Source organism: Thunnus albacares, chromosome 19 (genome assembly GCF_914725855.1).
Source record: "Thunnus albacares chromosome 19, fThuAlb1.1, whole genome shotgun sequence".
Taxonomy (NCBI): Eukaryota; Metazoa; Chordata; class Actinopteri; order Scombriformes; family Scombridae; genus Thunnus; species Thunnus albacares.
Window position 1 is genome coordinate 10,810,390 of NC_058124.1, and position 27,627 is coordinate 10,838,016.

The following is a 27,627-nucleotide window of genomic DNA, read 5'->3' on the forward strand; positions in this document are numbered from 1 at the left end:
TGCATATTTAGGGTTAGATGGTTTGCTTCAGCAATCAGAAACCCACAATCTGACCTGAAGGCACCCTGAGAGGCAGGGAGGCTGCCAGCAGAGGGCACAATAAACCTGCTGGGTGGTGACGCTGCCAGGTAAACGCTAAGGACAACCCACCAACCCAACCCAACAATAATTTTAACAAATGTGGCATTATAACAGTATATGAGTGGTGGTACTGTGATTGCGACCTTAGTACACACAGATATTTGTGTACATCTCCTGTGTGTATAAACAGCAAAGGGCACCGCCCACCACATAGTTGAACTTTTCTGAAATTAACAAGGTGGTGTGTTACCATGGAGACCTTCCCGGATGGGATCAACACTGTTTCAGTTTACAGCAACGTGATGACTTATCTGCTCAGTCAGAGCAGTGACAGGGCAAAACTAAACTCTCACTAGCTTAAAGTACTTCTGTTTTTTGTACAGTAGGTTAGTGATAGATTAACAAAGCTGCTAATGACGGGGAAATAGATTCATTCCCTCTCAGCAATGAGTGAAATGCCGCCGGCATAACGTTTATAGCGACAGATAGTGGGTAGCGTTAACTGATATTAACGTTGACGTTACAGGTGAGTTTACCGGTGTTTGTTTGCTCTTTAGAAACTGTCACACTGATAAAATTTCTACACGTCTTCATGTAACGTTATTCACGTCAAGTTATTTGTGTTTTCTTTCCTGTCACTGGTAGAAAGTTGAACAAGATGGACCGGCTGAAGCAGGTAACTAACTTATGTTTGAGGATCGACTTTTATTTATGAAGCTAACGTTAGCTACATTTTAATTATACAATCACCCTCATTTGGCTAAATACATATATTAAACTTTTTAATTAGCTATCTTTGTTTTGGTTTTTTTTTTTTTCATTTTTTTCCCTTATAGCTTACGTGCAATTAAATTGATGATTGATTCTGAAAATTATTTGTAAAGACTATTTTTACACTGAAAACTGTGGTATACATTTTTACTAACTTTAAATTTAAAGCTAGTAAAAGTGCATGCATGCAAATCATGGTGGTTACTTTATAACATCATCTTGAGAATAAAAATAATATATATTATGTAAATAAATATTTAGGCGCTTAAATAACCCACCCACCCCACCCCCGTGCAGTCCTCTGTGTTTTTGTCTGAACTACAGATGGAAGATGACTCTATCTACAATATGAGTCAAAGCAGAGGATATCCTGTTCCCCCACCTTTGCCCAAGACATGTAATGCAGAACCCTCAGAACTGTATCAAGTAAGAATATCAAGCTATGTATCACAACTGAATTTGTGCTTAAGAAAAGCCAGTTTTCCTCAAATCCTTGCCAAGTTTAACACTTGTGACCTTTGTGCTACTATCTAACCTCTAACATTTAAGCTGTTGTATTACCTCAGATAGTCTTGAGGCACAGTCATTACCCACCCATCCTCCAAAGCAATTCATGGACATTGGCAGTACCTTTTAAAGAGCAACATCACCATCGCACTCCCAGTGAGTCTATTGGAAACAACTACAGACCCCAGGCTCAGGATCTTAAAATTAATAAACTCCAGCACAGACGACAGACTTTCCGTCAATCCCTGGCAAAACCAGCAGGGCCTTGTATCCTTTCAAGTCCCTTTCATATCAAACCCTGGTACATGTGACTAAGGGAAGCCTCCCTGAAGCTATCTAAGATTGTAACTTTCTTTACTTTAATAGCTGATGTGAACTCTTAAGACCACTCTGGAAACTTATTAGGAAATATATTTGATCTTAATGAAGCTTTAAGCGCCTACCCCACCTGGAAGGAGACAAGCAATTACACTAAGGAGAAGGTAATTATACCCTGGAAGCAAAACATTTCAGCACTAGCTTATGGTATCTTTTATGATGTTGTTTTTCTTGAAGCACTTGATCCGATTCTGTTATGCTTTCCCAGGGATATATCGTCTTGTGCGTCAGTGTCACCTCAGCCAAAGTCTAGACCTAGAAACCGCCCCACTCCCAGCAGCAGGCCTATGAGTCCTAAAGAGCAATTGGACATCATACACAGCAAAGAGGAGAAAATGAGGGCAACTCAGAACGAACCTACTGAGAAAGACCTGGAGGCACGTTTCCATTAATTCAGTAATGAACTAGTCAGTTGCTGAAAAAAATCTTTGGAGTCTCTTTTTTTCTGACATGTTGTTGATCTTAAATTTACTCACACAGAGGTATATGTATTACATCACCACTGGAGTCCCCACCTCTGTTCTGGCCCCCCAGCCATGTCAGCAGATGATGAACATCATGTGCCTGCTGCCTCCCAACACTGAGGATTGTAGTAAAGACATCCAGATTATGAGGGCTAACATGGAAGAGGAGGTCAAAAGAGATTATAACTTCAGTCTCAAGAAGAGTATAGGTATAAACCAATAAGTGATTCTTTAATGGCAGTATTGCTTTATTAAGTCATCCTAGGCATAAGCCAGTATCACTTTAACATTGATTTTATAGACTATTTGACCAAAACAAACACACTTTTATATATATTGGCTAGGACATTTTGTTGCATCATTGAAACAAAGAACAGTATGCTTTTTTCCTACATAAGACGGTATGGGTTCATATTTTCCTAATGAAACGTCTCCCTTGCAGCATTCTGTCAATCTGTTTTGTTTTCCATGTTCCCTGCCAGTGGACTACATTCTTATGGACCTGTCTGAGCGCCAGCGACTGTCTATATCCAGCATTCCTGTGCCCTTTCCCAGGAGGGTGATCCGTGCACCGGTGCCCTGGGCTGCTACTTACAGGGAGGCCCAGACGTGGCAAAGCCAACATCTGTTTACCGTCAGTCACATTATGGTCCTGCTGCAGGATGTCTGGCTAAACAGGTAATACAGAAATGTAATATAATGTCCACCCAGGGTTAGGGTTAGTTAAATTATAAGTTAAATTATATTTTACTTGTGAATGAATGACATGGATATAAATGTTAACAGATGGGGTATATTTGGTGAAGTAAGTGTCATTGTAAACTACCGTAACGAGGGCACAGGAAATGCACACTCATCCCAGCTAATACTGCTCACATTCCTTGACAGTCTGACCACTTGAGCTTATGCCTGTCCCTTGACACAAGAGATGTGGTGTCAAATACAACCACTAAACAGGAACTTAGTACAACCATTAGCTTGAATTTTAGACAAACAAAACAATGTGCTGATTAAAAGTATAATGCAACTTTAAGTGAAACGGGAAAATATGTGAATTGAACTTCTTCTTTTATGTTGTTTCAGCTTCTCATCTTTGAGATTTGTGCAACTAGAGGACCTTTTCTCCACCAGCCTCCCCCTCCTGCCATCTGAGTTTGAGGAGTTTGTACAGAGACAGTGCCAAGCAATCAGAGATGAACTGGTCCAAAAGTGAGTAATGCCAGTGTGCCAGACATCTATACATCTCGTCTGTCAGTGAGACCATAAGCTTATTTCCAGACTTAATCATTGTAGTGTTTCCTCCCATTGGCTTGTAGGTCTGCAGTAGGTACACAACCAGGAGAGCTAATCCTGTTGTAGATGCAGGCTCATGTTTCCACCTTGTCCACTTTGTCAGACCCATGTCACGCTGCCTTTCAGGGGATTGTTTTACACGCCACCTCACTTTAGAATTCCATCGCATCCTTTGTTGCGCACTTGTTGTATAGCCTGTTAGAGTATGTAGCTGCCATGTAGGATATCTGGCTGCATGGTTGAAATATGAGCCATTGTAATTTGTAGAAATTGGCAGCTGTTTGTTTATTTTCACGTTCATAATTTGCACCCGCTTGGATACCATTATTCTATTAGTCTGCTATAACCCAGTTTCCCACACCAGCCGTACTCCATCCAGATAACAATATGTGTCTCTAGGGGGTAGTGTCAGAAAATCGATGCACCCAAGTCCCTGTACATAAGTGATTGTTGATATGAACTTTAAGTTCTTTTTATGCTTTGATATTAAACACATTACAAATAGTAAAAACCTTTTGCCTTTATAGGGCACTTATCACCATCATCTTCTTCTTTCAGATGGCTGCCTCACTGTGCATTACTCTTTGACAACTTTGAGGACTTGTGGTTGCACCTCATACCCGAAAGTGAAGAGGTGGCTCCAGTTGGTATCCAGGAGTTCTTCAACTGTGTGGCTGCTCTCATGTCATTGCAGCTCCGAAGCCTGGTCATAGAATCATTACAGGACCTGTTATATTTCTTCACTATACATGAGGTTTGGACAAAAATGTTCATTTCCTCTCACCATGTTAAGATAGTCCTTTCAATTATGCAGCCGGGACACCCAAACATACTCTTGCAACTATTTATTCACTAAAGAGTCATTCTGGTATTCCAAAACTGACTGTGACTCTTTTCAGGCTTCAGAAGTATCACTGAATGAACTGTGAATCATCATAATCATCCTCTGTTCTGTGTCCTTTAGGAAGGCAATGACTTTGGTGAGGTGTTTGATGAGATGAAGTATGTTCAGTCTCAGGTGCTGCTGGTTAAGCTACAAGAGAACGAGCCTCACATTGACTTTAGTCCGAGCCTCCAGGAATGTTGGGAGCTCATCCATGGAGCCTTCATGGAAATTATCAAGAGTGCTGATGAACTCCCAAGGGTACATTATACCGTCAGCACCACAAACTTTAATTACTATTTATTATTTTAGATGACAATTACTTTAATTGTTATCTATCTTATATTACAGAATTCAGTCTGTGTTTCATTGTTTTATACAACAAACATGTATATAATATGTGACTATCATGCTTTTCTGGCCAGGTGGAATGTTATCTCTTTCCCGATATCGAGAATTTGTACCTACGTACAGTCGGTCCTGATGAGTCGCTGGTTGCAAACATAATCAGCAAAGCTAAGGACATTTTCCACAAGAACACTGTGGGCCCTGAAAAGTAATGTCAAATCAATTGTTTTTATGTGCCTCTCAATGTTTTTGATGGAATAGCAAGTGTAAAGGGACTACCAGTAACTATAATACCACATCTCATCATTCAGATATTTGAAGGTATATCAAAAATACAGCAATCTACTGGACAATACAGCAAAGCAGGACATCATAGCATTCCTTAAGGAGAAACACTCGTTGGAGGGATTTACCAAGGTAAATAAAGCCTTCTCGCTTTGCTATTAATGTTTTGTCAAATGATACTTAAGTGCTAACTGAAATATCATTTCTCTCTCTCTGTCTCTGAATCCTCAGAAAATCGAGAGTATTAATCACTTGTGGAAGGAGATTGCCTCACTGCACGTTACGGTGCCCCTGTCCATGTTTTGTCTGTATGCCGGTGAGCTGAATGATGACTTGTGTGACCACGCCGAGAAGCTGAAAGACCAGATCATCATGTTTGAAGTGGAGGAAAATCGAGAGCTCAACCAGAGGTGAGAAAAAAATCTCTGTCTCCCTAAACTTTCCTGATTTAAACAGCACTGTCAAGCGTCTAATTCCTTGTCTTTGTGTACTTTAAACAGCAAATGGATTTTGTGTTGACATGAATTTGAAGAGAGAGAATGTCAACTACAAGATGTTTTTTCCCCCCAGGATCTGTCAGAAGTATGAGGAGATTACGAATACCATCAGAGGCACACCAGAAACTACAGAGGAGTTGGTGGCTCTCAACCAGTACATTAAACAGACCAGTGAGGTGACCATTCACAAGCTGTTAGATGAGATTGATGAAGCAACGTACCGTCTCAGCTTCCTCCTGGACTATGCCACTCTGCCCTGTATGTGAAACATATCAGTAACAGTCCAAAGAAATGACAAAGATAACATGTATCTTTCAATTTTCCTTTATCCTTTTGACCTAACTATGTAGTTATATGTCATTAGAATAACGCAATTGATTATCAATCTTTTGTTTTCTTTCTTCTTCCTCCAGCTGATGATTTGAGGCTGAACTCCCGTGTTTTCCAGTGGCCCAATGACATCCTTATTGAGCTTGACGACAGTAAGACTCGTCTGGCCACCATGAGAGAACAGGCTGAGGACTATCTCCAAACAAGGTTACAGAATAAACATACAGTTGTTGTCCCTCCTCAGCTTCACCCAGGCACCACCCAATCCCCGACATTAGAATTTTCTGGCTCAAAATTTCAGTTCAAATTTAGACTTGAGAACAAACCATCCAAAAACCAATGGGCAATGTCACACTATTGGATATTATATCCATGTTCTTACAGTCAATGTTGCCTCACCTCCTTTTTACAGTATGCTGAAAATTACTGGCATATTTAAGAACCGATACATCTTCCACTAACTGATCTGGCTATAGTCAGCTTTCCATGACCTACTAAAGAAATTGTAGCACCTGAAAGTCAGTAGCTGAGATGATAACTGCTATATCTCCATTTGACCATCGCAGGATAACAGACTTTGAACAGAGGCTGCAGGATGTCGACAAGGACATACAAGCCTTCAAGAAGAAGGAAATGATGGGTATTGAGGAGATGAAGACCAACGTGGGAAATCTCGCTCAGATCACTGCCAACCTGGAGGATGCTGTCACTGAACTGGAGGTAAGAGAAACTGCACTCTGGTCAGGGTGATAATCACAAATGCACATGTGGTTATCATTTTGATTTTAAAATCTAGAAAGTCGAATTTCAGATGGTAGATGGAAAACTGACTGTTGCTGTTTACCACAGGACATCAACAAAGAGCAGACTTTGCTGGAGAAGGGTCAGAGTCAGTTCCCCATGCTGCAAACTCTGTTAGCTGACAAACAGCCATATGACCAGCTATGGAACACAGCACTCAACTTTCAGAGCATGTCAGAAGTCTGGCTGAATGGTAGGCAACACTCACTGGGGACATATATATCCATTAAAAAAGAAAACCAGAGTTCAGTCCATTAATTTTTCATCTTATAAAAAATGTGCTAATTACACAAAGCAAGAGTTGTATTCAGTTGTATTCACATTGGTGTTCTTCCTTTCTTATTTAACTCCTAGGTCCTTTCCTGCACTTGGATGCTGAGAAAATTTCCGATGAGCTAGACATCATGTGGAGGACCATGCATAAACTGACCAAGTCTTTGTCAAATCTTCCTGGGCCTTGCCGTGTGGCCAAAAGCTTCAAGAGCAAGATAGACCAATTCAAGCAGCATCTACCCATCCTGACAACTATCTGTAACCCAGGCATCAAAGACCGCCACTGGGAGAAGGTCAATTTTTTAGCTTCCTCATATCAGCTGACACTGATAGAAATCTGGTGTCAGCTTCACTTTGTAAGAAGTGTCCTGCCACTCCTGTGATCCATGAAGCCAATGTGAATAATTGATGATGCTTTTGTCTACAGATTAGCAGAATTGTGGGCTTTGAAGTCAAGCCAGATGTGAACAGCTCACTGCTGAACATGTTGGACCTGGGACTCTCCAAGTTCTCTGATAAGTAAGACATTTTACTTGCATTACAGCATATTAGAATATACTGTATGTACAGAGCAAAATGAATGCACCATGAAGACGACCCTGGCATGTAAGAAAAACTGACACCAATTTTATATTAATCATCCATTTGTTGAGTTGTGAGCAATCTTATGCAATGTGATTAGAAAGTAATGGCTTTGCAACTAGGTTGGAAGACATTGGAGCATCTGCCAGTAAAGAGTACTCCCTGGAAAAATCCATGGAGAAGATGAAAAATGAATGGACTGAACTCCGGTTCTCTTTTACACCATATAGAGATACTGTACGTTAAACACACATATACAATCATACATGGTACTTTTCACAACAGAAATAAAACAATCTGATCAAAAATTGTCATTTTGACTTGAATTTTTTAAATTAGCATGTTGTTCACCTGTCACTCACACTGGCCATTAATTTTCATGCAGAAGATTGAAATCAACTTCTATTAAATCCACTCCTTTTTTATCATAGGATACCAACATTGTATCAGCAGTTGATGACATCCAGGTGCTTCTGGATGATCATATTATTAAAGTACAGACGATGCGAGGTTCCCCTTTCATTAAGCCAATAGAGACTGAATGTAAGGTAAGACACAACGTCAAGAATCATTTTTTGGTTTAGTAAAGGGATGAAGCCTTTGCTGTGTAGGTCAACTGGTATTAATATTACACATAGCCATACTGAACTTGGCTTCAAGAACATATGGAAAGGAAAGAAAGACTATGTAGTACAGAGTATGTAGAAGTCTGTGTGTGAGCCTCTGCCAACTAAAATAACTCTTTGTTTTTGTGTTTGAAATAAGAGTTGGTCTAAGCAGGCCATGCAAGCACTATTACATGCCAGAACATGTAACAAAATTACTTGATCTGCTTAAACACAACATCAGCTGTGTCACCTCACCCACCAATGATAGTGGCTTTGTCTGGAGCCATAACGTTACCAAAAATGGTGTAAAATAAAAGGGAGAGAGAGAAAAGGAAGAGAAAGGAAAAAGAAAAAAGGGGATACACCCAATAAGTCCCGTTCACCCACCTGCCCAGTACTACTTGTAATTTTTGACTTTGTGTTTGTGTTTTCTTATTTTTAACTCATTTATTCTGGATATGATGTTTGCTTTTGTTGGATTGGAGTGGCGTTTTGTAAACTAAACTGTAGAAATGCTGCTTCTATAAGATACTATGCTAGCTTTTTATTATCACCCTTATTTTTCTCCTTAGCAATGGGAGGACAAGTTGGTGAGCATGCAGGACATCCTAGACTCCATGTTGAAATGTCAGGCTACTTGGCTCTACCTTGAACCTATCTTCAGCTCGGAAGACATCATTGCCCAGATGCCTGAGGAGGGACGCAAATTTGCCATTGTGGACAGCTACTGGAAGGATATCATTGCCAAGGCGGTAAGATCCTCATGATGCACAGCCTCCTGTTTTAGTTTGGTTAAATGGATCTCACACACTTTGCTTTGACTTTTGTGTGATTGAATTGGTCCAGGTGAAAGATACACGTGTGCTGGTGGCTACAGGCCAGCCCAACATGCTGGAACGGCTGCAGGAGTCCAATGTGTTCCTGGACGACATCCAGAAAGGCCTCAATACCTACCTGGAAAAGAAGAGGCTCTATTTTCCAAGGTTTTGACTACTACTATTAGTTCTAATAGTAATACTTATAGTTTTGACTATTTTGACCTCTATCTGTAAAACAAATTACCCCATGGGGATGTTAAAGATCTACTACTCTCATGGTTCAAATTACATGATGACCATGGTGCTTTCATTTCAGCTACAACTACAAACAACATTATGAACACTTATATTAACATTCTTTTGTCTTGTCTAGCGCTTGTTTCAGTTTCCTCACTCCTCATCATCTTCATCATCTAACTAGGTTCTTCTTCCTGTCAAACGACGAGCTTCTGGAGATCCTTTCACAGACCAAAGACCCCCTGTGTGTGCAGCCCCACCTAAAGAAGTGCTTCGAGGGTATCGCCAAATTGGAGTTCACTGAGGACATGGCGATCATTGGCATGATCAGCTCTGAGAAGGAGACTGTGCCCTTCACAGAAAAGATCTATCCAGCCCAAGCAAAGGTATAGAGCAGACAGCGATGATATAAATTGTGTTGTGTTTTATATGAATATGTATGTATCCCATCTCTTTTTATGTGGTAATATTTAACTTTTCATATTTACATTTCTGTTTTATTTGGTTATTTTTACTTGAATATAAAATATAAAAGGCTGTCAATCAAATGTATTTTATTCGCACTGTGGTCGGCTATTACCATGTGATTTTTAGGGTATGGTGGAGAAATGGCTGCTGCAAGTGGAGAACCTAATGCTAAAGAGTGTCCAACATGTCATCCATCAAGGAGTGATTCAATATGCTGAGGTATTTCTGTAATATAATAATTGGAAGGTCAGGGAATTGCTGAAGATTATACTGTATATATTAAATTATAAATATTAAAAGTAGCACAGCAGAAATGATATTGCATGGGTCAAATTGTAACCATAGTAATGAATCAATTAAAGTTGACTGACACCAGATAGAGGCAAGTTTTAGCTAATAATTGTGGTTAATAGGAAGATTTCATTTTATTATGAGATTTTTTTGTTCTTCTAAGCAGTATTAAAAAGAATAGTTATGTAAATTGTATCAATACCATTTATCCTTGCTCAGATAAGCCTCCCAGCTTTGCTTTTAATATAATTAATATTTTTCCTGTAGTTGCCCAGGAAGAAGTGGGTGTTGCAATGGCCTGGCCAAGTTGTCATTTGTGCTTCCTCCATCTTTTGGACAAGTGAAGTGTCTGAAGCCATCCAGACCAACTCCCTGCCTGTTAGTTTAAACTCACCAGTACACCCACTGCTAACTTCCACATAGAAAGACAACTTCTATGCTCACAAATTACGTAATTATTACACTTTATTCTAACCTATGGACTGATTCTCCATTGTACTCAAAGGCCTATGTGGAGCAGTGTAACGCCCAGATTTCTGACATTGTGGAGTTGGTTCGTGGGAAGCTGCCAGGAGGGGCAAGGATGACCCTTGGTGCTCTTACTGTTATAGATGTTCATGGTAATGTCCAAATTGTCTCATAGGTTAAATAAAGGGATTAAATGTGTTCCATTGAATAAATCTAGTGTGCAGAAAAGCTGATGCTTATTTCCTCTCCTAGCACGAGATGTTGTGGCAAAACTGGCAGAGGACCGCATCTCCTCGCTGAATGACTTTGCATGGATTTCTCAGCTGCGTTACTTCTGGGAGGGTGGAGACGTGATGTTGCGCATGATCACCACCTGCTTGAAATATGGCTATGAGTATCTGGGCAATTCCCCCCGTCTGGTCATCACACCACTTACTGACCGCTGCTACAGGTAAACTACAGTGTGATTGATCCCTTGTCCTTTTCGTGATGGATTGAAAGTTGTAAAATTCAATGTCATGGTAAAAATGTAGCAGATTCTAACATACTGTAACTTCTAAGGTTAATTCAAATGTTTAAGAAAGATGTGAGGTTCTTTCATAGTATCATTCGGTCAAATGACTTTATTCTACACCAGAACTCTAATGGGGGCCTTGAAGTTGAACTTGGGGGGAGCTCCTGAGGGTCCTGCAGGAACTGGCAAGACTGAGACCACAAAAGATCTGGCTAAAGCTTTAGCTAAACAGGTACACTAAAACTGTCAGTAAAACATAAAATATTTTTATTTTCTTAATATTGATGTTAAAGCTGTTTTTGTTCCTAGTGTGTGGTGTTCAACTGCTCCGATGGTCTGGACTACAAGGCCATGAGTAAGTTCTTCAAAGGACTGGCTCAGTCTGGAGCTTGGGCCTGCTTTGATGAGTTCAATCGTATTGAGGTGAGCATTACCCACATAGCTTATCTATTCTAACTAAATGTACCTCCAAAGTAAACAAAGAGCTGAGCAGTAGCTTAAAGGACCAGTCTGTAAGATTTAGTGGGATCTACTGGCAGAAATTGAATATAATATTCATGAGTATGTTTTCATTAGTGTAAAATCACCTGAAAATAAGAATCATTGTGTTTTCATTACCTTGGAATGAGCCCTTTATATCTACATATAGGGGGTCCCCTCCCATGAAGCCCGCCATGTTGTACTGTCAAACCAAACACTGGCTCTAGAGAGGGCCTTTTGCATTATTTGTGAGTTTCACGGCTACTGTAGGTTGTCCTACACACTTGGATGGGGAAGGGTATTCAGTTGTTTGCAATCATAAATTGTATATAAATATAGATGTCATGTCTCCACTTCCTACCGCTATGCAAAAGTGAAGCCAAATTATCTCCTTTCCGGGAGCTGCCATCTTGCTTGTGTGAAGTCATTTAGAGCCAGAATCTGCACAGTAGAGTCGGGTGGCAGGATGACGGCCCGTGGAACATGCTCCGCCCCCTGACGGAGGTTTGACAGCGGCTGTCACAGCTGTCAGTCATGATGTCAGACCCCCTTTCTGTATCATCAAATAACTAATTAAAAATAAACTTATCAGAAAATGATAAACATCAGCATGATAAGAACTACCTGAAATGACAGAAACCATCTTTGGGAAAAACTTGTTTGACGTGTACTTTTTTAGTTTGGCTCATATCCCATCCACTAACATGGAGAGGGCAGGACTTATGACCTATACTGCAGCCAGCCACTAGGGGGTGATCAAGATGTTTTGGCTTCACTTTTGGGGAGCTGTCATGACATCCATCTTTATATAAAGTCTATTTTTGCAATTTGCAACCTCAACGCTAGATTCCACTAAATCCTACACATTGCACCTTTAACATTAATGACAAAAAATATTATTAATTTAGTATTAATGAAAAATGTTTAAGATGAAATTGTCAGACCAAAGAGGAAAAGAGTTCTACTTTGATCCTGACTGATCAGATTGTCCTTTCAGATAAAAGAATAAGACCTGAGGGTCATTACAGCTTTGGAAATGAATTTGCATAGCCACATATGAGCAAAATTTGTTTTCTTCCAACCCATAAACCTAGCCAAATTTAGATCATTTGCAGCTCAGCAGGGTGTAGAGATGCTCCTTTTGCTTTCATGTCAAATTGATTGGATTATTTTGATACACTTTAAATTAGTTTAACAGAGTAGATGTCATTTCTGACTGTACTAGAATGAGAAAAATAATGGATACATTTTGTAATTTCATCCAGAGAAAGTGGTTGGCCCTAGATCACATATTTGAAGATATTAAAAAGCTAAAGGTACAGAAATTGATTTGATGACTAATTCAGACCCGTCTTTAATAATAACCACTCATTGTTTATTTAAACATGAGGATCTCTTTATGCTTGCATGCAATTGCTATTTTTCTTAAATTAATTTCTTTAATGTTAGCAAATCTATGAGTTAAGTGGAGAAGACAACTGCAGTCAAAGTGTCCCTATGCATTCTCCAATAAGCTAAATTCATCTTCCAGTCATTTCTACTACTATGAAGAATCACCAGGACCTGAGGCCTGTGTCTCAAACTTAGATTATGTTGTATGCCAGTTATCTTAGTGGCTTTGTTTACACACGCTACCTAGAAACACTCCACAAAAATATTTAGGGCAACATTTCATAACGAAAGGCATCGATATAACAACCATCTGCCACCTTTCATGAAAAGCAATAGTCTTGAATTCAAGACTCTTCAAGCCTATGACAAGCCTATGACAAGTGTCATAGGCTTGAAGAGTGTGTATGAGCAAATCCATCAAGTGGCTGAAAATATATATTTGCTAACATTTCAAATAGCAAATCTTAAAATCCAACACAAAGAACCCAAAAATCACACAATTAATTACCAGCAATGACTTAAGTGGGTTATTGCTTTTTGCTGCTTTTTATTTAATAAATTTCATAACCTCTCACAATTATCAGGCACCCAGTTGTATCAACTAATGTAATGGTGGCACTGCAGCAACAGTTAAAAGATTTAAAGATAATAATAAAAAATAAAACCTTATAGCTATAGCTCCTCCCTGCCTTTGTACTTCCTTCATTGTTTTCTTCATTAATCCCCTTCATCCCTTGTTGTTTCCTTGCTTACTTCACTTGTTCCTTCTTTATGTCTTCATTTCATCCCTTTCTTTCTCTCCTTCTCTTTTAGTCTCATTTGCCATCTTACTTTCATCTTTCCTGTCATGTTTCCCTTCTTCCTACCTATCATTAGAGGCGCGCTCCTGTCTATATGTTTGTGTTTGCTATGTGAGAATCTGCGTGGGTGCAAGGTAGAAAACGTGGTATGAAATTTTCATTGAATTGAGCATTCTCTCAATAAGCAAATGGAGCTGATTTGATAATGAAGCACTGACACAGCACTCTGAAAAGAGGGCAGAGTGGATAAACCAATGCACTGATTTTCAACATGGTAAAAACATGGTTAAAGTGAGGGGGGTGTCTAAACTAATAATTTTAAAAAGTGGGTGGGGCCTGTCCCACCCTTATATAATAGCTGTGATACATGTGTTCTTATCTTAAAATTGATACATAAGTAGAATTGACATTGATGATGATGATGATGGTCAGATGATGGTTAGTATTATATTGTTTCCAAATCATACTGCATTGAATGTCTCTTTGAAGGCAGTCTTATTGTAATACATATTCATTTACAGATCTGATCACCTGGTTACTCATCATGTGTTTGTTTGTCTGTGTCGCAGGTGGAGGTGCTCTCTGTGGTGGCTCAGCAGATCCTCTGCATACAACAGGCCATTGCCAAGAATCTGAAGACCTTCTTGTTTGAGGGGACAGAGCTGTCCCTCAACCCAACATGCTCTGTCTTCATCACCATGAACCCTGGTTACGCTGGCAGGGCCGAGCTGCCCGACAATCTAAAGGTACATTACTGTGGCGCTGTAGTATAGTAAAAATGGAAAAATAGTATAACAGCATGATGTAGAGTATTAGGTACTAGAATCGGATGTGTACAAAGCATACCTGTCTTGTAGGCTCTTTTCCGGACAGTGGCTATGATGGTGCCAGACTATGGTCTCATCGGAGAAATCTCACTGTACTCCATGGGCTTCATTGAATCACGCAGGTACTGTTTAAAAGATCCTGCACAAAATATTTTTAGTGAGTATGTCTTTCACATTGCCAGACCACTCATTCCAACTCTACTCACAGTCTGGCCCAGAAGATTGTCGCCACCTACCGTTTATGCTCTGAGCAGCTGTCCTCCCAACACCACTATGACTACGGTATGCGAGCTGTGAAGTCTGTGCTGACTGCAGCAGGGAATCTGAAACTGAACTACCCTGAGGAGAACGAGAGCGTGCTGTTGCTTAGAGCACTGATGGACGTCAACATGGCCAAGTTTCTAGCACAGGATGTTCCACTCTTTCAGGTGAATTTTTTTTTTTTTTTTTACCAAATCCACCTGAGGCTAGTGTTTGTTTGTTTGTTTCTACGTATGCATCAGTTGGTTACTAATTAGTCCTCTTCTCCTGCTGCTACCCACAGGGCATCATCTCTGATTTATTCCCAGGAGTGGTTCTACCCAAACCAGACTACGATCTCCTCCTCAAGGCTCTAAATGACAACATTGCTAAGCTAAACCTCCAGCCTGTCCCATGGTTCATTGGCAAAATTATCCAGGTATCAGTCAAAGAGGGGTGTTTATCTCTAATACTTGAGACTCATAACATTTGTTTGTCTAGTTGTAACACTTCAACTACATAAATGTACTCTGATTTTGTTTGTGTCATTCTAAATAGGTGTATGAGATGATGTTGGTACGCCATGGTTTTATGATAGTAGGAGACCCTTTAGGAGGAAAAACTTCTGCCTATAAAGTTCTTGCTGCTGCCCTTGGAGACCTTTACAAAGGTAATCAGGTCAATTTATTAACCCCTAGTATGCCATTAGAAATCATTTGCTGAAAATTTTGAACTTCTTGCTATTAGTATGCATAAATGTTTATGCTCTGTCATTCTCCTCATTCAGCCAAGCTGATGGAAGAGTTTGCAGTGAACTATTGCATTATCAATCCCAAGGCCATCACCATGGGCCAGCTGTATGGCTGCTTTGATCCGGTCAGCCATGAGTGGTCTGATGGTGTCCTGGCCACTTCATTCAGGGATCAGGCTATCTCTACCTCAGAAAATAGACAGTGGATCATCTTTGATGGGCCCATTGATGCTGTCTGGATTGAGAACATGAATACTGTGCTGGATGATAACAAGAAGGTACTGGCCATTTTGATGCCTTCCCCGCTGTCTGTTTTTTTTTTCTACATTTTGTACTGCTGCCGAAAAGTTCTACTAGGTGTCAAATGCTGATGACACTCACTCTGTTCTCTATTAGCTTTGTCTGATGAGTGGTGAGATCATCCAAATGAGTGCCAAGATGAGTCTGATCTTTGAGCCTGCTGACCTGGAGCAAGCCTCCCCGGCTACTGTCAGTAGGTAAGCAGCCAAGACAGAAGCTGAACCTGCATCTGTGGCATGTAAATAGGAAGCCTTCATTTTGTATGATTAGTTGTTGCTCCTTCTTTGAGTATTATCTATCACTCTGAAGGTGTGGTATGATCTACATGGAACCTCAGCAGCTTGGCTGGTCTCCTCTTAGAGACTCCTACATGAATACACTGCCTGAAAGCCTGAGCACTGAACATAGAGAACTGGTGAGATTACAAACTTGTTGTCTGCATGGGGTCATCTACAGCAATAAGCAGTTTTTGCTACTTCAGTGTGTTTGTGATATGATGTGTGTCTTGTTTCTGCTTGTTTTATCATTTTCCCATAGATAATGGACCTGTTTGATTGGCTAGTTCAGCCCTGTCTGGATTTTATAGACACAGAGTGTCGCTTTGTGGTTCAAACATCTCCCATCCACTTGGCATATAGTCTCATGAAGCTGTATTCCTGCCTGATGGGTCAGTAAAAAATACATTTATTTGATCAATCAGTACATGTTTGATTTTGATAGTGCATGTGTTAACTTCCCTGTCTATATCCAGATGAAATTACTGCGTCAGTAACCAGTGGTGAACAGAACATGTCCAGCCAGCAAATAACCATGTGGCTGCAGGGCCTGTTCCTGTTTGCAGCTGTATGGACTCTGGGTGGGACCATAACTGGTGACAGTCGTAAGAAGTTTGATGTATTCTATCGCAATCTGATCATGGGCATGGATGATGAGTACCCGCGGCCTAAGAGTATCAAACTCAAGAAGAACAACATCTTCCCTGAGAGAGGTCATACATTTTGAACAATTATTGTGTATACACACAATAATCATATCATTTCTAACATGAGTAATCCATAATGTGTTCTTACTTGTTTTGCAGGAACTGTCTATGACTACTACTTCCATAAGGATGGGCAAGGGCGGTGGAATGTGTGGACTGATTCAATCACAAATGAAGAGAACATGATCCCAGCTGGAGCCAATGTGAGTTATATCACAGGTTACTGCTGCTAAAGATGCCACTGTTAATATCCATGTCTTCTGAAACGACGTTTTTCACTACCAGGTGTCAGACCTCATCATCCCCACAATGGAGACAGCCCGTCAGCTTTTTTTCCTACGTACCTATCTGGCACATGAAATACCCACTCTGTTTGTAGGGCCCACTGGCACAGGCAAATCTGTCATCAACAAAAGCTTCTTGGTAACGCTCCCTAAGGAGCGCTACACACCAAACTGTATCAACTTCTCAGCCCGCACCTCAGCAAATCAGACCCAAGACATCATCATGGCCAAGCTGGACCGAAGAAGGAAGGGCGTGTTCGGACCTCCTATGGGAAAGAAGTGTGTCGTCTATGTTGGTAAAGACGGATGCACATACTTTATATTCTCATACTATTGTGTGGATAGTGAATTATTGATGTCACATATTAAGAAGTATTTAAAAGTCATTTATTTCATGTACAAATTCATGGTTATTATCTCTTTTATGTAGATGATCTGAACATGCCTGCTAAGGAAATCTACGGTGCACAGCCCCCAATTGAGCTGCTAAGACAGTGGATAGACCACCACCACTGGTATGACAAGAAGGACACCTCCAGACTGAACATAGCAGATGTGCTGTTTATGTCTGCAATGGGGCCTCCTGGTGGTGGGAAGAATGACATTACAGGTATTGTTGAAATTTTATTAATATTTGTGACTTAATTTAAGAAAGCTGCACTTACAAGGCTTACTGTAACTGACAAAATCTTTGAAATGCTAGGCCGCTTCACCCGTCACTTGAATATCATCTTAATTGATTCCTTTGATGATGAAACACTGACCAAGATATTCAGCTCCATTACTGACTGGCACTTCAGCAAGGGGTTTGATGCCTCTTTCTACAGGTAACTTGTCAAATGTGTACTTTATTGTCATATAGTAGTAGAATGCTATAAATTATCTGTAGCAGAAAGACATACTGTATTTTGTCTTATGTCCTAGGTTGGGCAAGATCATGGTCCAGGCCACTATGGCAGTCTATAAGGATACAATGGACAGCTTCCTCCCCACCCCATCTAAGTCTCACTACATCTTCAACCTGCGGGACTTTGCTCGAGTAATACGCGGTGTACTTCTCGCTCCACCCACACACATGCAGGTAAGCATGGGAGCAAAAATGAAATATTTAAATGAATTGTTAATGCTCTAACATCTTTTCATTGTTTATGTTTGCCATTTATGTCAGGATGGAGACAAACTAATCCGCCTGTGGATCCATGAGATCTACCGTGTTTTCTGTGACCGGCTTATTGACAACGAGGACAAGGAGACATTCTTCAGCATCGTCAAGGAGAGAACCTCATTCTTCTTTAAGCAGAGTGTGGAAAAGGTACATGTTTGATTAGTGCATATACAGATGCACACACACACTCAAAAATCTTTTCACAGTTTATGGCCTCTGTCTGTCTGTTTGTATAATATGTTATTTCAAAAACTCTGACTCTGAAATTTTGTGGAAAAAGCGAATAAAAAAGCAAAAAGATCAGTTTAGTAGATTTGGGTGGAGATGTTTGTTCTTTAATAATTATTTCTGCATTAATATGGTAGTGGGAAAGTACCAATCTAAGAACAGCAAAGTCATCCACTAAACAGCCTTGCAGTCACAAGCTTTTTTTTTCAGAAAGTCAGATCTGCAACACAAACAGTAAACAAACTGTTAAACAAGTTGCTGTTTTGTGTGGTGAAGTGTGGTCTAGATTTAGGACTGTAGCTCCTGTGTTTTATTTCTAATTTTTTTTCTATTTTTGTGTAGCTCCTGAGCCATCTCAGCCCCGATGGCAAGGTAGCAGATGAGACCATTCGAAGCTTGTTCTTCGGTGACTATGCCAAGCCTGATTCTGACACTAAGGCCTACGATGAAATCACAGATTTGCATGCCTTGCAAGAAGTGATGGAATTCTATTTGGATGAGTACAACAGCTGCAGCAAGGCACCCATGTCCCTTGTAATGTTCAAGTTTGCCATTGAGCACATTTCCCGCATCTGCCGTGTACTGAAACAAGACAATGGCCACCTTCTACTTGTCGGCATTGGTGGCTCAGGGCGTCAGAGTGCCACAAAGCTGGGCACCTTCATCAATGATTATGTCCTGTTCCAGATTGAGCTGACGAAGAACTACAGCATGTCAGACTGGCGTGATGACCTGAAGCGGATAATGCTTAAAGCAGGCATTGAGGGCAAGAGCCTGGTGTTCCTGTTCAATGACAGCCAAATTAAAGATGAGGCCATGTTGGAAGACATCAACATGCTGCTGAACACTGGTGATGTGCCTAATATCTTTGCTGCAGATGAACGTGCTGACATCATTGAAAAAGCGCAGGGTATTGCCCGGATTGAAGGCAAAAAGATTGACGCAACTCCACTCTCAATGTACAACTTCTTCATTGACCGCGTGAAGGCCAACCTTCACATTGTGCTAGGTGGGCACCTTTACCTGACTTTTGTTCTTTTGTATGATTTATGTATCGCTAAGTAGTACTAATTGGGAATCATTATATTCAACAGCTATGAGTCCCATCGGTGATGCATTTAGGAATCGTCTTAGGATGTTCCCTTCCCTTATCAACTGCTGCACGATTGACTGGTTCCATGCGTGGCCAAATGATGCTCTGGAGATGGTAGCTCACAAGTTCCTAGAAGATGTGGAAATGGACAGTGACATCAGACTGGAGTAAGGGCATAAGAAAGAATGCAAGAAAGTAATTGTTCCAGCAGTATGACTATCATGACGAGCTCTGCATAGTAAGCCTAAAGTTTGTTGCTTCTTTTCTGTAATCTCAGGGTGGTTGAGATGTGCAAGACCTTCCAGACAAGTGTCAGGGAGATGTCTGAAAGGTATTTCTCTAGACTGAGGAGACACAACTATGTCACGCCCACCTCTTACCTTGAACTCATCCTCACCTTCAAGACTCTGCTCAATCTCAAGAGGAGTGAAGTGGATAATGTGCGGAACCGCTATATCGTTGGTCTCCAGAAACTGGAGTTTGCGGCATCTCAGGTGACAAGCAATAGTACCTTGAGTGTTGTTTCTCTGACCAAATGGATGATACTGGCACTTCCTCAGCTAAGTTCCTACTATGTTTACAGGTGTCAGTGATGCAGCAGGAGCTGACAGCCTTGCAGCCAGAGCTCATCCAGACCTCAGCTGAGACAGATAAGATGATGGTCAAGATAGAGAAGGAAACAGTGGAGGTGGACGCTAAGAAAGAACTAGTGTCTGCTGATGAGAAAGTCGCTAATGAGGCAGCAGCTGCAGCCCAAGCCATTAAGGTACACGTATTTCAGGAGAAAAAATATCCATAATTTATGTAGAGTTCAAATCTTTTTTTTGAAAATATATCTTTCAATTGCTTTCTAGAAGTTATTTGCAGCATTTTGGTTTGCAGCCATTTACATACTTAGACACTGTGGTGTACTGGTTGTCTTTTTAGGATGAGTGTGAGGGAGACCTGGCAGAGGCAATGCCTGCATTAGAGGCTGCTCTTTCAGCCCTGGACACCTTGAAACCTTCAGACATTACAGTAGTTAAATCTATGCAGAACCCACCTGGTCTTGTCAAACTAGTGATGGAGTCCATCTGTGTCATGAAGGGCATCAAACCTGAGAGAAAGCCGGATCCTAGTGGTTCAGGTAAGATGATAGCTTTGACAGAATTATATTTATATGGCATCAATTTCAATGACAAAGGTTTATATCATAGCTTTTAAACACACAAATATTTAGCTCAATATAAAATATGATTACAGTATTACGTTTTCAAATAATGAAGTGTTTATATTGCAGGCAAGATGGTTGAGGACTTCTGGGGTCCCTCTAAGAAGCTCCTTGGAGACCTGAAGTTTTTGGAAAACCTCAAATCCTATGACAAGGACAACATACCTGCCCCATACATCAAGAAAATCAGAGATAAGTTCATCGACAACCCTGAATTCCAGCCCTCTGTTATTAAAAATGTCTCCTCAGCTTGTGAGGGTCTCTGCAAATGGGTGCGGGCAATGGAAGTGTATGAACGAGTAGCCAAAGTCGTAGCCCCCAAGAAGGAGAGACTGAAGCTGGCTGAGGATGAGCTAGGTGTACAGATGGAAATGTTGGCTGTGAAGAGAGGTGAGCTGAAAGAAGTCGAGGACAGACTGCAGAGCCTGAATGATGACTTGGAGGCCATGATTAACAAGAAAAAAGAGCTGGAGAGCAACATTGAATTGTGCTCTCAGAAGCTGATCAGGGCAGAGAAGCTGATAGGAGGACTGGGTGGAGAGAAGGACAGGTGGACAGAGGCTGCGAGGCAACTAGGGATTAGGTATATCAAAATTATTTGTAGATATATTTCATTGTACATATACAGTATTTCATTTCAGTAATTATTGTCTGATGATTATATTAATGATGATAATGAGTGGAATGTGTTTGAAATAAGTGATGGTATGTGTTGTGGTGTACTTGAGGTTTAATATTAATTAGATTAGCACTCTATTTTCCCTCTGCAGATACACCAACCTGACAGGTGACATACTCCTCTCCTCTGGAACTGTGTCTTACCTTGGGGCATTTACAGTAGATTACCGTGTAGAGTGCCAGGAACAATGGCACATCCTGTGCCAGGAGAAGAAAATACCTTGTTCTGAGGACTTAACCCTCACTAACACTCTGGGTAACCAAGTGGCCATCAGGGCATGGCAGATTGCTGGGCTGCCAGTAGACTCCTTCTCCACAGACAATGGCATCATTGTATTTAACTCTCGTCGTTGGCCCCTTATGATTGACCCTCAGGGTCAAGCCAACAAGTGGATCAAAAACATGGAGAAGGCTAATAAGCTTGCTGTCATCAAAATGTCTGATGGTAACTATGTGAGAATCTTGGAGAATTCCATCCAGTTTGGGACCCCAGTTCTCCTGGAGAATGTTGGAGAGGAGCTTGATCCCGTACTTGAGCCTGTGTTGCTGAAGCAGACCTTCAAACAGCAGGGCGTAGAGTATATGAAAATAGGGGAGAATATTGTGGAATATTCTAAAGACTTTTTATTCTACATGACCACCGGGCTGAGGAACCCTCACTACCTCCCAGAGGTGGCTGTCAAAGTCTGTCTGCTGAACTTTATGATCACACCACAAGGCCTACAGGACCAGCTTTTAGGGCTTGTAGCAGCCAAAGAAAAACCTGAGCTAGAAGAAAAGAAGAACCAGCTCATTCTGGAGAGTGCTGCGAACAACAAGCAGCTGAAGGAAATTGAAGATAAGATCTTACAAGTGCTCTCCTCCTCTGAGGGAAACATCCTAGAGGATGAAACAGCTATTAAAATCTTGTCATCCTCCAAAATCCTCTCTGAGGAGATCTCGGAGAAGCAGAAAATCGCCAGCGTCACAGAGAAAGAGATTGATGACACTCGTATGGGCTACCGTCCTGTTGCTGAGCATTCCTCCATTTTGTTTTTCTGCATCTCAGAACTGGCCAACATTGAACCTATGTACCAATACTCCCTCACCTGGTTCATCAACCTTTACCTGTGTTCCATCGCCCAGAGCTTGAAGAGTGATGATTTGGCTGAGAGAATCGACAACATTTTGGAGCACTTTACCCTCAGCATATACAATAATGTGTGTCGCTCACTTTTTGAGAAGGATAAGCTTCTCTTTTCCCTGCTGCTCACAGTTGGCATCATGCAGGGTAAGGGTCAGGTTGATGACCAAGTCTGGCGCTTCCTCCTCACAGGTGGCATTGCATTGGATAACCCTTACCCCAACCCGGCTCCAGAGTGGCTGTCTGAGAAGTCTTGGTCGGAGATTGTTAGGGCGTCCAAACTTCCAAACTTGGATGATTTCTTTGAACATGTCCAAGACAATATTCCCAAATGGAAGAAGCTCTATGATTCAGGAAAGCCACATAAGGACCAGTTGCCTGACCGGTGGAGTAACTTGGTGGGGATGGACCGAATGATAGTGATAAGATGCTTCAGGCCAGATAAACTGGTTCCGGCAGTGCAGGATTTCATAGTGGATAACATGGGGCAGGCTTACATTGAACCGCCCACTTTTGACCTGGCGGGGAGTTACAAAGACTCCAACTGCTGCTCTCCTCTCATCTTTGTGTTGTCACCAGGATCTGATCCAACTGCAGGTGATTAATCAAAGACATCATATCCCCACACTACTTATTACAGAAGCCAAGAAAGGCTCTGCTTACAATTATTTTTTTTAATGCCACCTCAAGATCATGAATTAATTATTTTGTTATCTCGAGAAAATGAGATAATCAATGCATGTCATTCCTCCATGCATTGTCCATTATGTTGAACCAATGCTACATCTATAATAGTGCACTCATAATACTTATTCCAAAATTGATGTCACAAAAGAGCACTCATGGAAGAAGTTTGAAGAGATACGCACTCAGCGGTGGCACATCTCACTAACTTCACTCTCCTAGCCAGAGGTCAGACTACATAGCAGAATCCCTGATGCTAACAAAATACTTAGATTAATGTGTGTCTCCATGAAAAAATAATATGCATTGTTATATTTTCATTATTATTATTGAGGTCTAAATTGTTAGTGGTGTAAATGGAACCATTATGATAGCTGATGGAGTACACTATGTGGTGAACTGTTAAGGTTATGTTTATTTATTTAATATCCTGAGGTTTTGAATTATTGTTCACATTAAATGGATGACTCATTTAGGCATCCTTTCTTCTGTTGTCAAGTAGACACAGCATACCCATGTATGGATATGGCTTGAAAATAAATAGTGTTAGACATCCAAGAAAATATGACCCCTCACCCTGGTAGTCCAAACAGTAGAAAGGTCAGACCTTTGGTTTTCTTGTGATGACAGGTCGATTATCTTGTTATCTCAAGATAACAAAGCTCATTATCCCAAGATACCGAAATAATTAACTCATGATCTCGAGATAACGGCATAAAAAAAAATTCAAGCATGGCCATTCTTGGCTGCCTTATTTTATTTTTGGGTGCCACAAAAACATGATCCAGTATTGCATTGCTTCTACAGGTCTGCTAAAGTTTGCTGATGACCTAGAAATGGGGGGCAGTAAGATCCAAACCATTTCCCTCGGGCAGGGGCAGGGACCAATAGCAGCTCAGATGATCAACAGAGCCATCAAAGAGGGCACCTGGGTGGTACTGCAGAACTGCCACCTGGCCACCAGCTGGATGCCCACCCTTGAGAGGATCTGTGAGGAAACCATCACTCCAGAGACTGCACACGCTAGCTTTAGGTAATAGACAAGCACTTACTGAGCTCCACTAAAACACGTTCTTACATGAGAAACATGAATAAGGCATTTAACTTTACTCTTCTTTCCAGGCTGTGGTTAACCAGTTATCCATCTGACAAGTTTCCAGTCAGCATCCTACAGAATGGGCTGAAGATGACTAATGAGCCGCCTAAAGGAATAAGAGCCAACTTGATGCGCTCCTACCTGAGTCACCCCATCTCTGATCCTGCCTTCTTCAGCAGCTCCAAGAAACAGGTCATTTGGCAGAAGCTCCTGTTTGGTCTCACCTTCTTCCACGCACTCGTGCAGGAAAGGAGGAATTTTGGACCTCTGGGTGAGATATATAATAAACTGTAGTTCTTATCTGCTATTTTTGTAAAACTTTTTTTCATACTAGATCATTTGAATTTAAAAAAATGCTGTTGTTCTTGTTTTTCATTCTCATTCACTCATTCTTTAGGTTGGAACATTCCCTATGAGTTTAATGAGTCTGATCTCAGGATCAGCATGAGACAGATCCAGATGTTCCTGGATGAGTATGATGAGGTTCCACTGGAGGCCCTCACATATCTTACAGGTGGGGGTTTCAGAAATGTTAACTCAACAGGGAGTCAATTTACACCACTTAAATTCACAGCAAGGTGGTTTTCTAACTATGTAGGTCACCCCTAATATAAGCTGATATAACCTGCCACATAACCCAAGTTTATGTTGTGTTTGGTCCTTTTAGGGTCTAAGAAATTAAAACATAACACAATATTATCAGTATTTATTAGATTACTCAGAATATTCTTGTGGTAGGGGTCATGGTGATGTGTAACTGTGATGTCCTCAGTCCTCATTCTCTCTCTACATAAAAAATGGACTGTATGTTTATATTAACATGATCCAACATTTTACCAAAACCTCTCAATACACACCACAAAAATGAATTTCCCTATGCTTGTTTTTGGATGATCCCTCATATTCTCTTCTCAGGTGAGTGCAACTATGGTGGCAGGGTGACAGATGACAAAGACAGGCGTCTGCTGCTGTCTCTCCTGTCCATCTTCTACAGTTGGGAGGTCATAGAGCAGGAGTGCTGTCACCTGTGTGAGGGAGATCTGTATTATATCCCAGCTCATGGCCCATATCAGGTAGTGTCAAAGCTTTGGTCCAGTCAATTCCTAATTAACACTACACCGTAAGACTTCCATATTGTGGCATAAGTGGCTTATAGCCCAAGTAAACACTTGCTTTCATTTAAAATAAACACCACAGCAGCTGATTTCACTGTTTAGCCAGAGTATGATTAGTCAATTTAATCACAGAGTGTAATAATTATAATAATCCAGATAATCTTGGGTCTCGAAGCACAATGTTGAAGATTATAATTACAAGGTGCTTGTGTTGTAATTTTATCTCAAATTGTTTTCTTTATTCCAGACATATGTCAGCTACATTCGCAGTCTACCAATTTGTGCTGATCCTTGCGTATTCGGACTTCATAGCAATGCTGACATAACAAAAGATAATCAAGAGACCAATCAGCTCCTGGATGGGGTGCTGCTGACTCTGCCCAGGCAGACAGGAGGCGGGGCTAAGTCTCCTCAGGTTTGCACTGTCGTCTGAAGCAATTAGACTTTAATTTTACAGTTTCAGCTTCTGTTTATCCCTCTAAGGAAACATTATAGGCTTGAAACTTGTGGTCTTAAATGCAAACTTGTCTTCTGTTTTTATTGTAGGAAGTGGTGGACGAGCTTGCAGAGGACATCCTCTCCAAGCTGCCACCAGACTTTGATTTACAAATGGTGATGGATAAATACCCAGTCATGTATGAGGAGTCTATGAATACTGTTTTGAGGCAGGAAATAATCCGCTTTAACAGGTAATAACAAATATTCAAGTTGGCAAAGACCAACTTTAAGTATGAGTAACTCATGTTCATTAATATTTCTATATTAAAAAAGATTTATAATTCATATTTTTACTTATCTCCCCTCTTGTCAGACTCACACATGTGGTGCGTGCCAGCTTGGTAAACACCCGCAAAGCTTTGAAGGGTCAGATCGTTATGTCGGCTGAACTTGAGAACGTCTTCAACAGTATAATGGTGGGCAAGGTGCCAGCTATGTGGGCAGCCAAGTCGTACCCATCTCTCAAGCCAATGGGGAGCTACGTGACTGACCTCTTAGCCAGGCTGCAGTTCCTGCAAGTAAGAATTATAATTATGATTGTGACACAAACCTTGGCAAAATGAAAGGAATATATGGAAGGGAATATGACGAGAACAGAATACATAACAAGTAGTGTATGTTTTTTTTATATGCTTAAAACTGTTTTGACAGGATTGGATAGATAACGGCCCACCTACAGTCTTCTGGCTCTCTGGCTTCTACTTCACCCAGTCATTTCTTACTGGAGTGTCACAAAATTTTGCCAGGAAGTACACCATCCCTATAGACTACATTGGCTTTGAATTTGAGGCATGTACTTCTAACCTTCCTCAGTGGTTTTACTAACCTCTAAAGAGTATTAATCGTATTAAGTCATTTTGTGTTGTGGATATTCATACTCTTAGTTGTGTTCCAGGTAACTAAAGAAGAGAATCATATGGATGAGAAGCCGGAAGATGGAGCTTATGTTAGGGGCCTTTTCATGGAGGGGGCACGCTGGGACAGGGAGAACATGGTCATTGGAGAGTCCCTCCCCAAGATCCTCTTTGACTCTTTGCCCATCATCAAGCTCAAACCTGGAGAAATGGCTAAGTTTCTACATGAAAACATTTATGCTTGTCCTGTTTATAAAACCAGCGCCCGCCGGGGGACTTTGTCCACCACAGGCCACTCTACCAACTACGTCATGCCCATTGAGCTGCCTTCTGACAAGCCACAGAAACACTGGATTAACCGTGGGGTGGCATGCCTCTGCCAGCTGGATGACTGAGAACTTACAACAGTTGATTCAATTAAAATACTGTAAATGTCAGAGAAAGTCTACTGTATGTGTTTGTATGCCAAAGTAACAACTTAAATGACAGCAGTCTAAGATGTCAAGGTTCTACAGGTTGGTTGTAAGCACATTTGTCCCATATTGGCAACCATGACCACATACATCCACCCATATTGAATGACAATGACATCTTACAGTTATATTGTGTCTGGAGGAGGATACCATTGTGTAGCATATCAAGCAGGATTTACTGGAAATGTACTTTTTTTTTTAGCTGTAACAACCTACATTGCATATAAAATGTATTTCATTAATCCTGTCATACATATATTGTCAAAACAGTAAATACAGATTGTAGATTGGACTGGTATCATAGCAGTGACCAACACTGGTGTTTTATTTATCTGAGCGGGACATCAGTCTCCCAAGATTTTAAACCAAACACCCACAATATAATAATAATAACCACAATATATAGCTCTGAGCTGCACAGCAAATAGAGGATTCTCTGTGTGTAATGTTTTACATA

At 40.9% G+C, this 27,627-nt stretch overlaps 1 protein-coding gene across 2 annotated transcripts; it reads left to right on the forward strand.

Annotated features, from left to right (window-relative positions):
- The first annotated feature begins 191 nt into the window (after window positions 1–191).
- Window positions 192–27,134, forward strand: dnah3 (dynein axonemal heavy chain 3). Of its 2 annotated transcripts, none has more exons than XM_044335965.1 (63): window positions 192–607; window positions 727–757; window positions 1,150–1,278; window positions 1,419–1,626; window positions 1,796–1,841; window positions 1,946–2,114; window positions 2,218–2,410; window positions 2,684–2,879; window positions 3,285–3,410; window positions 4,053–4,248; window positions 4,459–4,638; window positions 4,803–4,933; window positions 5,037–5,142; window positions 5,242–5,420; window positions 5,581–5,765; window positions 5,921–6,044; window positions 6,404–6,557; window positions 6,687–6,831; window positions 6,993–7,204; window positions 7,339–7,430; window positions 7,616–7,730; window positions 7,925–8,041; window positions 8,674–8,853; window positions 8,948–9,084; window positions 9,341–9,542; window positions 9,751–9,843; window positions 10,183–10,293; window positions 10,421–10,535; window positions 10,636–10,834; window positions 11,021–11,129; window positions 11,207–11,320; window positions 14,139–14,315; window positions 14,427–14,518; window positions 14,605–14,824; window positions 14,941–15,075; window positions 15,195–15,306; window positions 15,424–15,665; window positions 15,784–15,884; window positions 15,997–16,102; window positions 16,225–16,354; window positions 16,439–16,675; window positions 16,769–16,872; window positions 16,955–17,249; window positions 17,384–17,563; window positions 17,657–17,780; window positions 17,878–18,034; window positions 18,122–18,265; window positions 18,689–19,355; window positions 19,441–19,606; window positions 19,717–19,933; window positions 20,023–20,205; window positions 20,367–20,565; window positions 20,719–21,232; window positions 21,420–23,047; window positions 23,942–24,167; window positions 24,257–24,501; window positions 24,628–24,744; window positions 25,146–25,303; window positions 25,593–25,760; window positions 25,892–26,034; window positions 26,157–26,361; window positions 26,495–26,632; window positions 26,739–27,134. In XM_044335965.1, exons 2-63 carry the CDS (start codon window positions 740–742, stop codon window positions 27,090–27,092), a joined length of 12,165 nt encoding a protein of 4,054 aa, XP_044191900.1. In that variant the 5' UTR covers window positions 192–607; window positions 727–739; the 3' UTR covers window positions 27,093–27,134. The 2 variants fall into 2 exon arrangements, with proteins under 2 accessions (XP_044191900.1, XP_044191901.1); XM_044335966.1 differs by having other exon boundaries at window positions 1,177–1,278.
- Window positions 27,135–27,627: the final 493 nt, after the last annotated feature.

What these genes read in the sequence shown, in the direction of transcription:
- dnah3 (XM_044335965.1), top strand. An exon ending in TCCAGACCAACTCCCTGCCT is followed by an intron (nt 10,294 to 10,420) that starts GTTAGTTTAAAC and finishes TTGTACTCAAAG; the next exon opens with GCCTATGTGGAGCAGTGTAA. An exon ending in CCAGGCTGCAGTTCCTGCAA is followed by an intron (nt 26,362 to 26,494) that starts GTAAGAATTATA and finishes CTGTTTTGACAG; the next exon opens with GATTGGATAGATAACGGCCC.